The sequence below is a fragment of the Cricetulus griseus genome, chromosome 5 (assembly GCF_003668045.3).
Source record: "Cricetulus griseus strain 17A/GY chromosome 5, alternate assembly CriGri-PICRH-1.0, whole genome shotgun sequence".
NCBI lineage: Eukaryota > Metazoa > Chordata > Mammalia > Rodentia > Cricetidae > Cricetulus > Cricetulus griseus.
This window is the reverse complement of record NC_048598.1, coordinates 9,679,287-9,692,693: the sequence shown is the minus strand read 5'-3', so window position 1 is coordinate 9,692,693 and position 13,407 is coordinate 9,679,287. Positions and strand designations below refer to the sequence as shown.

General features: G+C 42.6%; 1 protein-coding gene across 1 annotated transcript in view; it reads right to left on the bottom strand.

Annotated features, from left to right (window-relative positions):
• Positions 1-13,007, bottom strand: part of Mark1 (microtubule affinity regulating kinase 1) — a 96,979-nt gene extending 83,972 nt beyond the window's left edge. The window contains exon 1 of the mRNA XM_027418753.2: positions 12,857-13,007. Within this exon, the coding sequence (XP_027274554.1) occupies positions 12,857-12,907 (51 nt within the window). The 5' untranslated portion in view covers positions 12,908-13,007. The remainder of the gene's footprint in view (positions 1-12,856) is intronic.
• Positions 13,008-13,407: the final 400 nt, after the last annotated feature.

Sequence of the window (13,407 nt, the reverse complement as noted above, 5' to 3'; positions counted from 1 at the left end):
AGTTACACACACACACACACACACACACACACACACAGAGAGAGAGAGAGAGAGAGAGAGAGAGAGAGAGAGAGAGAGAGAGAGAGAGAGAGAGAGAGAGACAGAGAGAGACAGAGAGAGACAGAGAGAGACAGAGAGAGACAGAGACAGGAAAACAAAAACAACAAACCAGAAACAAAAACACCACATGACAGACATTCATGGATACAAACAATAAATTAAACATCAAGGAGCATCAGATGACAAATTTTCCAGAAACAGGATGTAAATGCCTACGTAGTAAATGTTTAAGAAAATGAAATCACAAAAATATTAGCAAGGACTAGGAGACTATTTCAAAGACAGAGGACTAAGGGAAATCTCAGAAGGAAGACTGAGCTGTGGGGTCAATGCTGATGGCCTGGGCTTAGATGCTGACAGTGGTATACCATAAATGTCACTGTGAAAGCCAATGAGACACACAGGAAAGGAGCAACAAAAAGCAAGACAGATAGACAAGCCTGACAGAACACTTAAAACAGCACCCATCTGGTGTCGGTGAGCCGGATGACTCCATGCCCCAAGGTTCCCAGAGGAAGAGGGAAACCTGCCACCACAGCCTGCCCTGTCAGGCTGCTGAGAGGCATGGGAGCAGCTTCCATATGCTCTCGACTTCCTGGCGCTCTTGGGCATTGTACTCAGCACCTCTGAGATGATAAAGACAGATCCAGATAAAGAAAAACCTCTAAAGGTTTACACTACATTTAAAAATATATGTAGGCTTGTGAGAGAAAAAGTAACAGGAGGAAATAGAGTAGCCGATTGTGGTGGCCAACGCCGGTAGGATTTGCTAAAGGAAGCAGAGGCAGGCGGATTTCCACAGAGAAACCCTGCCTCAGAAAAAGAGAAACAAAAGGAAGTAAAAGTAGAATAGTAAAAAAGCCACCTAGAGATGAAAAATACACAGAGAATCTGGATACTAAATGCCATACTGTTGTCTTTAAATTGTTTGATTGCCGAGGAAAGATTTACTGCTGCTAAAATACATTTGATTATAAATGCTGCTAAATTAATCCAACTTATACATTTTAAAAATGCTTTGACTTCAAAATTTAAGTCTAAGGACAGGCTACTTAGAAGTAAAGATTTTACTTGTATTTCCACAGAAAATCAAAAGCTGTTGATTCCTTCCAGACTAATACGGTTTGATCAAGCAAGACCCCCTGAAGCTGAGATGATACAGCCTTACAGACTACAAAAACAAGGACTTGGTCAGGTTTCTATGTTTTATCATGATCCCCATGGTATATGAACATCGCCCCGAATCAGCAGGAAGCAGTATAGAAGGAACGATGCCCAAATCCCCAAATATTGTTTATAAATGTTTGTTTTCATTTAAATAGGGTTAGTCATAAATGATAATGAGCATAGTCAATTTTTTAAAGAAAAAAAGGGGAATAGGATATAGGAATGAATACTTTGAATAGATTTTCATTTATTGGTACAACTTTAAGGTCAATTTTGTGATAGGTATATGTCTCCTCTTGTTTAGGTATTGTGTTTATACAGATCTTTTACCTATAATAGTCAGAACTTATAATTAGGTTAGTTAGGTTTTCTAGATATACAGAGATGTATTTGAAATGGATAGGTATTCTTCAAACCTTTCAAAGACCTACAGAAATATGGCATTTAAATGGTTTAGGGTTTTTCTTGGCAGTGAGACACAACTGCTCCTGGCACACCAATTACCTCAGAAAGGAGGATGGGCATCGAAGAAACTCGTTATGGAGTTTGCTTTCTACATGGCAAGATTAGCCATTTGGGCAAGAAACTGCTCTTGCCTGGACTGTTTGTTGCTGTATAAACTGGACATGCAGGACCCACAAGAAAGTGACTGCTGAACTTACAAAACAAGACAGTACTGAAGGATTCCTGTTAAAATGGAGAAGTGTGCTAGACACACTGTGGCCTATAGGCTGAAGATGGATGCCCCAACGTTACAGAGGAACTTTGGGTGACTGTCCAGGTAGCGAGATGTCTATTATCCTTCTGTGGTCTTTGATAGAGTTGAAGACAGATAGTTATGGTTATAGGTTTCTTCAGTTATTATAAAAGATAAGTTACTCTTCTTTTTATTTAGACAGAAAAGAGTAGATGATGGGGAAAGTACTTCTGTGTATGTTTATCTTATTGATTGTTGAATAAAATACTGTTTGGCCAATGAGACAGCAAGTTAGACGGGACTAGGAGTCAAAGAGGATTCTGGGAAATGTAGTAGAGAAGTGGTGATCCAGGCAGGAAGTGACATAGCAAGGAGACTCATATTTAAAGAAGGAAAAACAGGAAGCATCCCTCTTTTCCCCTCTGCTCCTGCTCCAGCGGCACAATGTGCTCCACCGGCAAGAAGGGATGCCAATAAGGCGTCCAATAAGATAAGTTTTATAAAATATATAGATTTATGATAATTAAGACTGAGCTAACAGATGAGAATCCTAGTCATTGGCCAAGCAGCACTGTACCTAATACAAGTTTCTGTGTATTCATTTGGGCCCTGACTCATGTGGGCAGCTGGCGTAAAGCTCACACGTGGCGGTGGGGCTCTGGCGGCTTTTGGCAGAAAAATTTATCGTAATACCCGTCTTTATTACATTATGCAAAGGATCAAACACTTCAATAAAGACAAAGATCCAGCTAGATGCTGTCGACATGAGTCCAGCTTTACTTTTACTTTACTTTAAGGCCGAAAGTCAGAGGACAGAAAACGATTGCATTCAAGCAGTGACTGAAAGAGAGCAGGGATTTCCATATTTATACCAGATAAAACAGAATTTTAAAAACTGCCATAGAAGACAAGGAAGGACATCACATAATAACAGAACAATCAAATAAAGAAGATGTAACAATTACATAAATATATGTGCTCAACATCAGAAGACATAAATGTATAAAACAAATATTGACAGTGAGCCAGAGGCAAAAGTAGACAGCAACACAACAGTAACAGATTTTACTACTCTACATGCAGTAATGGATGCAACATCCAGACAGAAGACCAATACAGAAACGAGGACTTGAACAACATCACAGACCAAATGGACACAGAAAAAGCTATAATCCTAACACTTGGGAGGAATGCAAGTTTGAGAACAGCCTGGGCTACAGGGTGAGACACTGTTTCAAAAACCCAACAAAACATATGCCAACAGCAGTACCGTATACATTCTTCTCAATTACACACAGAACATTCTCCATGATGGGTAACATCACACACACACACACACACACACACACACACACACACACACACACACACAGAGAGAGAGAGAGAGAGAGAGAGAGAGAGAGAGAGAGAGAGAGATGCAAGCACACACACACACACACACACATAAAATAAAAACAAAGCACAAATTTAAGGTTAATATCATACCATGTATTTTTTTCCAACTCTAATGGTGTGAAACCAGAAGTAAAGAACAGAAGGACTGGAAAGCAAACAACTTGCTGGAATTAAATATATTCCTCTGGAGAACTCTAATTCAGTGATCAGAAACCTTCCAATAAAGAAAGGTTGAGAGCAGATGATTTCACTGATGAAGTCAGCAAACGTTTAAAGAAGATTGACACCCATCTTTCCAAGCTCTCCAAAAAAACTGAAGAGGAGAAAATACTATCCAACTAATTTGCAAATCCAACATTACACTGATACCAAAGACTAGGAAAGTATTTAAGAAAAAAAAAAAAAAAAAGAAAGCCAAGGACCAGCACACCTAGTGACTATAAACAGGCACAGAAGTTCTCAAGACAAGCAATGGAAAACGAGCAAATCCAAGTCCATAGCATGTTAAATGTCTTATACCATAGTTCACAACTGACATACAAAAATGTTTCAATATATAAAATCAGTGTGGTACACAACTTATCAACACAAAAACAATTAAAATGCTATAATAATTCCTGTAGATACAGATTTTATATGTAGGTATTTGCGTTAGGCGAGATCCAGTGCAACACCCAATGAATGGATGACAGAGAATTATCTCAATGTACTACAGATCACTTGTGAGAAGCCCGTAGCGCATGCAGCAGTCAATGGTAGGACACAACAAACGAAGACTTCCTCTAGGATCAGAAACAAGGGCAAATGACCACCTTCACCACTTCTATTCAACATAGTTCTGGAACTCTTAGCCCAAACAATTCATAATATCAAGAAAATGAAAAGGTATTCAAATTAGGAAGGAAGGAGTAAAAATATCTCTCTGCGTAGATGAGACAATCTTAAATGCAACCCCCACATATGTCCCACAAAAACCTGTTAAACTTAACATACAATTGCAAAAACGTTTCAGGTCAAAAATCACCCCCCGACACACACACACACACACACACTCAGGTGTGTATCTATCACTAACAAGGAACTATCTGGAAAAAAAATCAGAAAACAGGCCAAATTTTAAAATACCAAAAAGAACAAACTATTTTGGAATAAACTTAATCAAAAAAGTAAAATATTACCAAAAGAAATTAAAAAAAAAATGGAAAGACAACCATGTTCATAGATTAGAAAAATCAACAGTCAAAATGTCCATACTACCTAAACAATCTATAGATTTATTATAATCCCTATCAAAATTCAGCCGCATGTTTTTGTAGAAATAGAAAACATCTGTGGCAGTCTGAATGTAATTGGCCCCCATATAGTCTCATAGGGAGTGGCACTATTAAGAGATGTGACCTTATTGGAGTAGGTATGGTCTTTTCGAAGGAGTATGTCACTGTGGAGGCAGGTTTTGAGGTCTCAGATATGCTCAAACCACACCCATGAGACAGACCACTTCCTGCTGCCTGTGACTCAAGATGTAAGGACTCTCAGCTCTTGCTAGCACCATGTCTGCCTGCATGCCAACACATTGCACCACGATGAAAATGGACTAAACCTCTGAAAATGTCAGCCACCCCAATTAGATGTCTTCTCCCAATTAAATGTCTTTCTTTTATGTAGTTGCTGTGGTCAAGGTGTCTCTTCACAGCAATAGAAACCTGATTAAGACAGCATCCTATGATTCATAAAGGGCCACAAAGCCTCTGGATGCCCTAAACAATCAACAAGGACAGAGTGGAACTAGACACTCATCCTGTAACACAGGCTCAAAACAGATTCCAGGTTTAACCCTAACGCTTGAACTACAGAACTCCTAGAAGAAAATGTCAGAAAAAAAGCTTTATGATGTAAGTCTTGGCAATGATTTCCTGGATTTCAAAGTAAAAGTAGATTATGAAAACTAGAGCAAAGACTACAGGGAAAACAGAGGAAAGAGGACCTACAAAATGGGAGAAAATAACTTGAAGAAACCATTCTGATCGAGGTAACTCAATCATAAAAGGACAAACATGACATGTACTCACTCCTATGTGGACCTGCTTTATGATCCATAGTAGTGACCGTGCTTTATCAGAACTGTTTTTAATGATGTTGCTCAGAATGGTTTCCTTCCAGATGATGATTGAGAAGCTAATTTAAAAAAAAAAAAAATGGTGCCAGGTACCACAAGAGTAACAGAACTGTGCTGTTTTTCTGGGATTTTGATTTTTACTTTTTTTTTTTTAAATGGATAGTGCTGGATGTCTCTACAGTTTTGTTCAAATGACTGCAGAACCTGGAAAAGCTGTTGCTGCTATTGATGCATAACATACTGCCATTACTGGCCTTTTTATATAAATATAAATATATACATATACATATACATATATAATTTGAAAAAAAATGGGAGAAAATATCTACAAGCCATGTCGCTCATGTAGAGTTAGTATCCAAAATATGTCAGGAACTCCTAACACTCAATAGCAAACAGGTAAACAACCTGATTTTAGAATATGCACAAGACTTGAATAGACATTTTCCTAAATGCTACAAACAAATCGCCAAAGAAAATAAGAAAATAAGCTCAACATTGTTAATCATGAAAAAACAAATCATCAAAACCACAACAAAGTACCACCTGTTAGGGTGGCTGTTATCAAGCAGTGTTTTGTCTATAGTTCTGAGAACTGAACCCAGGGCCCTGCACATGCTAAGCAAGGGCCACTGAGCTACATACATCCCTACCCAGGACTGTGATCATCAAAACCAAAATAACAAGAGTTGCCAGAATTCTGAGCTGAAGGATAGAGAAAACAGAACTTGTGCACCGTTGTTGAAGATATAAAAAGTTAAGAGTATCTATGAAAAACAACATGGAAGTTCCTTTGCAAATTAAGAATACAACTTGTAACCAATCCACTCCACGTCTTAGTACTTATGCAAAAGAACGGGAATCAGAATCTCCAAGAGATATTTCATTTCAATGTTTTTTGAAACATTTATGCTAGAAGAAACAAAATACATATCCATCAATAGATGACTGAATAAATAAAATACACTATATACTCACAACAGAATATTATTCATTCATAAAAAGAAAGACATTTTGTCATATACTGAAACACAGATGAACCTTATGGACACTGTGGAAAATGAAATACACCAACCACAAAAAGATAAATACTACATGACTATATTTTTATGAGTAAAGTAATTAAAACCATCAAAGCAATGTTAGTATTTGCCAGGAGCTGGAGGAAAGAAAGAAGAGAGAGTCACTATCCGGTAGGTGCAAAGTTTCAGTCCTGCAACATAAAATTACAAGCTATTTGGCTAACACTGTTTACAGTAATGATACTATACTACAAACCTAAAGATTCACAAAAGCAGATCTCTCTCCTGAAAGGTGTTTTAAAACACAATTAAAAGAAATCAACAGATGGGTTGGGAGCCATTTAAATACAATTGAAAACAGACTTATCTAAACATTACACAGAGTAACTGCACTACAGATTGCACTACAGATTGTACTACAAAGAAGCAAGGAGGTAGAAAAAAAAAGCATGAATTGGGGTTAAGACATATGGAGGGCAGACAGAATGAAAGTTCATCAGAGCTGACAGAGACCAGAGACACAAGAGAGAACAGAGCTAAGCCAAGGCACAGAGAAATCATGGTGGACACATTTCTAAACTGATCAAAGTTAGGAATCTACAAAGGCAGAACTTAACAAATATACAGCCCATCATTTAGAAACAATGAACTAGCAAGAAAAATGAAGATGATAATGATGGGGGATGCCCTTCTGTATATATGTTTCTCTTATTGGTTGGTGAATAAAACTCTGATTGGCCAGCAGCCAGGCAGGAAGTATAGGTGGGGCTACCAGATGAGGAGAAGGCTGGGGAGAGGATGCAGAGAGAGGCCCCTGAGAGATGTCATGTAGCCACTAAAGGAGTAACATGTTGGAGCCTTCTCCAGCAAGATAAGGCCATGTAGAAATACATAGATTAATAGTTATGGGTTAATAATTAAAAGAGAACTAGCCAGTAAGAAGCCTGAGCCATCAGCCAAACAGTTTATAATTAATAGGTGCCTCTGTGTGTTCATTTGGGGCTACACAGCTGTGGGACCAGCTGGGAAAGAAACTCCATCTACAAGGTAAAGCATCTGGGGAGCCAATGTGAGTGTAAGAAAGGAAGACATAGATGTACCCGAAGAAAAGATTGAAAAAAAATAATAGTTGAGAGGCACCCAGAAGTTATGAAAACATGCAAACAGGATGAAAATAAACCTACACCTAAATATACTACAGTAAAACTCCAACACCAAAAGAGAACCATAAAGAGACAGACACCAATAGACATGCCAATATAGCAGGGAGAAATCTCACAGGGCCCTAACCCCAAACAAATGACTAAGGCAAATAAGGACTGCTGAGAGAGAAAGAAATAGTCTTCCCCAGGGAAGAGTCCCCCCATTGGCATTCAGTACCAAGAGGCCAGTCCTGAAATCATACACACATAAGTAACACAAAATGGACAAAGCATGTTGTATTTATATATGGGCACACACACACACACACACACACACACACACATTCATGTATGCATGTAACAACATGCATATGTATGTATGTGTATAGAACAATAATCAAAAGGATTCCATGAATTTGAGGGGATGCGTGCATGGGGAGGAAGAAAAGGGAAGGGAGAAATGATCTAATTATATTTTAATTAAAAAAGAAAAGATGACAGCCTGCCAGTTATCAGACAACTTCTACCAGAAACAGTGTGATCAATAGACATTGGGATACAATTTTCTGACCCCTTAAAGAAATTAAACCAACATCTAGAGTTACAGACTGAGCAAAGCTGTCTTCCAATAATAAAGGCAAACTATTTTCAGATTTTAAAAAATTTACAAGCCAGGAATAGTGGCTCACACATTAAATGCCAGCACTCAGGACAGAAGCAGGTGATCTCTGTGAGTGATCGCCGGGGCTACATAGTGAGACCCTGTCTCCATAAACAAAACACCACAATTACAAATGGCTATCATGAACCAAAACAACTTTCTCCTTTTGAGACAGGGTCTTACTCTCAAACTTGGGATCCTCCTGCCTCAGCCTCCTGAGTGCTGAGTTTACAAGCTTATGCCACCATGTCCGGGTTCACCAAAAGAACCTCCAAGGATGTTCATCATAAGAAAGAACACCAGCTCCAATGGAAAGCCTCAGATACACACCGGTAATGAGGGCTGTTATTTGAAAAATCAAGCAAAATAGCTAACTGTGCACATTGTAGGCTTTCAGAAAACACAGAAGGCTAATGAGAAGGCTAGGGGGCTGTAACAGCACTTGCCACTGAAAATGACAGTCTAATCCTTGCAATTCACAGTGGGAGGAGAGAACAGACTCCTCAAAGTTATCCTCTGACCTCTACATTCATGTCATGGTACCTGCCTACAACATTCAAAAAGGGGGAGGGCAACAAAACAAGATTGAATAATAGCATCAAGATAGAGAAATGACAGTCAAAAGTCTGTCTGGATGCCCACTCTGGAGATCATGAGCCTGGGCTTCACACAATTCACCAGTGGTAGCTACAAAAGTGAGCAAGGGCGGCTGCAGTAATCTCGGGAGTCCTGCCGAAAGCTGCAAGCCAAGCCACAAAGGATTTATAAGTGTGTGATAAGGGGGCAGGGCAGGACACTGCAGGCAACTAAGTAGTAAAGGACCAGAAGTAGTTAAGAAAAGCATACCCTGTTCTTCCTCCCATATGGGACATGTGTGTTCTTTTTAAATCTCTAAGTCGAAACTAAACAAACCACCCCCCAGAAGCAATAGCCAGAGTAGAGCAACAGAGTAAGAGGTCAGAACCTATTATGACCTTGGGCAGGTCATTTGACCATCTGAGGCCTTTAGCTGGGCAGTGTATTGTGATGTCTACCCTTTGTTTGATAATAAACAAACTGATCCAAAAGGGAATGTCACAGCACTGATCTCTTATATACATTAGTCACTGAGCCAGGCAAGGACAACACAGAGGAGACAAGCGAGGCAGCAAGTACACTGAGACAGGACAGGTACTGGACTCACGCAGGGAGCCCTGAGCAGAGCCACGGGTAGTGTAATGTGCGCAGTCCACTTGTCTGTACATAATGGTAGCCTCTGAGCAGCCTGCTGCTGCTGCTGGCCACCTGAGTTACTGTAGGGGCTCATTACAGTTGCCACTTAAAGGTCTAGTCTATGGAAAGACACAGCCGCAAAAGATTTAGTCAAAGCTTTTGAACCTACCTAAACTTGTAATTTTAAGGGATCCCAAGAAATAATCACACTGACTTTCTTTACACTCATCTCTAATAAGGACACAGCATCGTTTTCAACACAGAAAACCAGCCCGGGCATTGCATTTTCCAAAACACTTAGAGAAACATATTTATTAATACATTTTAATACAATTCCTAAATCCATACTGGAATTATTCAAGAATGACCTGACAGGAAAAAAAAAAGAAGAAAAGATAAACAAGTTTTTCAAACATGTTTCTATCTTCCTAGACTTGCTCTTTACAACTTAAAAATCAAACACATTTTGCAACTCTATACTTTGTAACGTATCTTTTCTACCTCACCTACTGAAGTGTTTACTGCCTTCAAAGGATCACTGTTTCCTGTTATATTTTAGCCAGGTGAAGCCTATCACCAAAGTGCACACAAACCACCATCTAAGAAAACTGCTCCCAGAGCACACTGAACGTTCACCAAGAGCAATTCCTTCTCTCCCGCACACGGAAGGAGGTTAGACACCAGGGTCACAATCCCCTTTCTGGAATTTAAAACTTAACATGCATCCATGACATGGGAAAAGATTAGATATTGTATATTCCCAAGGACATAAAATATGTCATATGCAAGGTAGGTGTGTGTGTGTGTGTGTGTGTGTGTGTGTGTGTGCGTGTGTAAGTAAATGTTTATGGGGGCTGGAGAGATGGCCCATTCCAGCAGCCACACGGTAGTCCCTGCTATCTAGAACTCCAGTTCCAGGAGACTGGACACTCACACAGACATACATGCAGGCAAAACACCAATGCACACTTAAAAAAATAAAAAAAGAAATGTTACCTTCAATATAATACTGTTTTTTTAAAATTACTGTATTTGTTTATTTTCATTTCTAAGGGTCTTGGCTATGGTCTTAAATACTCCATAGACCTAGGAGGTAAGGAACATGGATAGTGCCATTTATGACTTCAGTGGTCATTTAACAGCCTCCAGTGGTGGCCTCTTTGATAAACACCTGGAAGACTTATAAGCCAATTTAGACCTAGCTACAGAGTCCTCTACTGTACAGTATTTGGGAATGCATTTATCTCTTCCCTCAGCTCTTAGTGTGTGGGGGGGGCTGTCTTAGGCTCTTCTGCATTCCCTTTCAGCTCAAAACACAGTTAAGTGCAGACTCATTGATTAATTAACAGCCATAGCAGAGTAGATATTTTCCACTGCAATCGGGAGATAATTAGGATGTACATAAAGTAAGCTAAATGGAGAGACAGCTACATTCCCGGGTAGAAACAAGACCGTGCAGAGTCTCTGAAAGAACACATCAGAAACAAGGCACACGAACTCCCCAAATGTACAACAGAAGGCACAACAAAACTCATCACGCTAACACTGCTTAGCTCTGAAGTACCCTTGCTGCTCTTTTGTTCTTACATGTGAAGCCGTGTGCAGTACAGTTCCTTGCTGGGTGTTTCTACAATGCCATCTCATGTCTGTATAAAGCCACGCTATCCTACCAGCCTGAAAAGAGGTGTGGTGGTCAAAAACCCAAGACAAAAAATGAAACAAGATGCTTTGCCACTCCTAGGCTAACACACACACACACACACAGAAATCACGAACAAAAACAAAGGTCATCATCTGTCTGGCTTCTCATCCTCACTCATGAATCGCAGGGTTATTTGAAATTAATTCTTGGGCTTTAAAAATCTATTGCACTGAATTCTTTACCTTTTTTCTTCAACCTACCAATGAAAATTATGCAGCAATCCCAGTTCTAAAACAACAGTTATGATGCAAATTAAGCTGTAATGTATGATGGTGACAGTCTCAGTGGTGACAGTCTCGGTGTCTTTACGGCTTTAAATGTATGACACAGGAGAGGACAAAGCATACCCAACATCTCCCTAGCTCTTCTAACAACGGTCTTGGTAGAATTCATTCTTTCCCCTTCAATTAATTATAGTAAATTTCTGTGATCCCCGAATCTCTCGATGAAACACCGTGTTTATGTCTCTCCTTCAACATTTCAAAAAGTGAGCTACCCTGTCTGTCCTCTGCCATCTTTTGTCTCAGAACACCAGAGCCCTTCAGGGTTTTTACTTTACCTCCCCATGAAGGCACTAGTACAGTAAGCTCTGGAGAACGGATGAGGTCAGTAGACAACCAGGCAGCTCTGGGCAGCCAACCAAAACCTAGAACCCCCTAGCTCCTTAAAACTTGTTGGGCAATCAGACCAGACCCTCTGGAGCCTGGGGGGAGGGGTGGAGGGGGGACTTTGCAACAGTGACAGAGAGACACCTTTTCACTTTCTCACACGTGAACACAGACGATTGTACTTTTCAGAAGGTGAAAATACAACTGGCCTCGTTCTCTTAGTTTTTAAGAGTTCAATACCAAGAACATCTCAACCTTGATTTTTAAAAATTAAACAACAACAGCAACAAACCCCTGAGGGCAAATTGATCAGACACAGGAAAAAAAAATCCTCCCTGGTGTACCTGGTGACACTCCAAGGAGGAGGGGTACTTAAAACCTGTCCCTGAGTCATGAACAGTGGGACTTGAGGACCAGAAGCAGGTCGGCTTCGTGGGGCTTTAAAACATTTTCTCTCTCACCCTGGGGCTACAGAAGCTGCGAGTGAAATTCCTCCAGTCATCACTACTGAGAGTATCACAGTGATATAAAGACACGCACACGCACACACATACACACACACACACACACACACTCTCTCTCTCTCTCTCTCTCTCTCTCTCTCTCTCTCTCTCTCTCTCTCTCCTTACTTCATCGCCTTCTTTATCCCTAAGGTGTCCATGCCCCCCCCCCCCATGTGGACCTGATTTTACAAAAAGCAAAGTCATGGGGCAGTGCGGGTGGGGTGTGGTGGTGGTGGTGGTGGTGGTGGGGTGTATGTTTGCAAAGGACTCAAAGACCTCAAAAAGCAAAGGGCTGAAAGATCCCAGGACGGCCGCGGTGTAAGAGGGTCGGCCGGCTCGTGGGCTGTCGCCAGGCATCCATTCACTCGGGTGTGGGGGAGCCCAGAACGCTGGGGTCGTCACCAAGCCACCCTGGAAGCCCACCCCCTGCCCTCCATCCTCTGCCCACTCCCCGGGCAGGACCACCCTGAGCAGAGGGCGGCCCCGGCCTCCCCGCGTGGGGAGGGAAGGACGGGGTAGGGGTCAGGCCGGGCTCGTCCAGGTGGCCGCGCTGGAGGCTCCGGGGACTCACGTTCTCGGTGTCCCGCTCGTTCACCGTGGGCAATGGCGTCCGCGCCGACATCTTGCGCGGGCGGCGGGGTCGTGCCGGGGGGTCCGGCGGGTCGCGGGCCGCGGAGGGCTTCGGCGAGGCCGGCGAGCGGGCGCGGCGGACGCGGCGGGATGAGCGAGGGAGCGAGCGAGAGAGCGAGCAGGCCGCACCGGGGAGCGCGCGGCTCCCGCAGGCCGCGGGCGGGAAGGCGTGGCGAGGACGCGGGGCCGGGCTGCGGGGACGCCGGCGGGCGCGACGGGCCCGGCGCGGCCCGGCTAGAGAGCGGGCGAGCGCCCCGGAGCTGCCTCAGTGCGGCGCCGGCGAGCGCGGCCCTGACAGCGCCCCCCGCGCGCCGCCTCAGGTGAGCGCCCCGCCGCCGCGCCGCCGCCGCCGCCGCGCCGGCCGCCCGCCGCCGCCCCCGCCCGCGCGCCGCCGGCGCGCCGGCGCGCGCGAGCGGCCGGCGCGGCACCAGAGGCTGTTGGCGGCCGCCGGCGGGGGGGCGGGCGCCAGCCGAGAGCCCTCTCCATTCATTC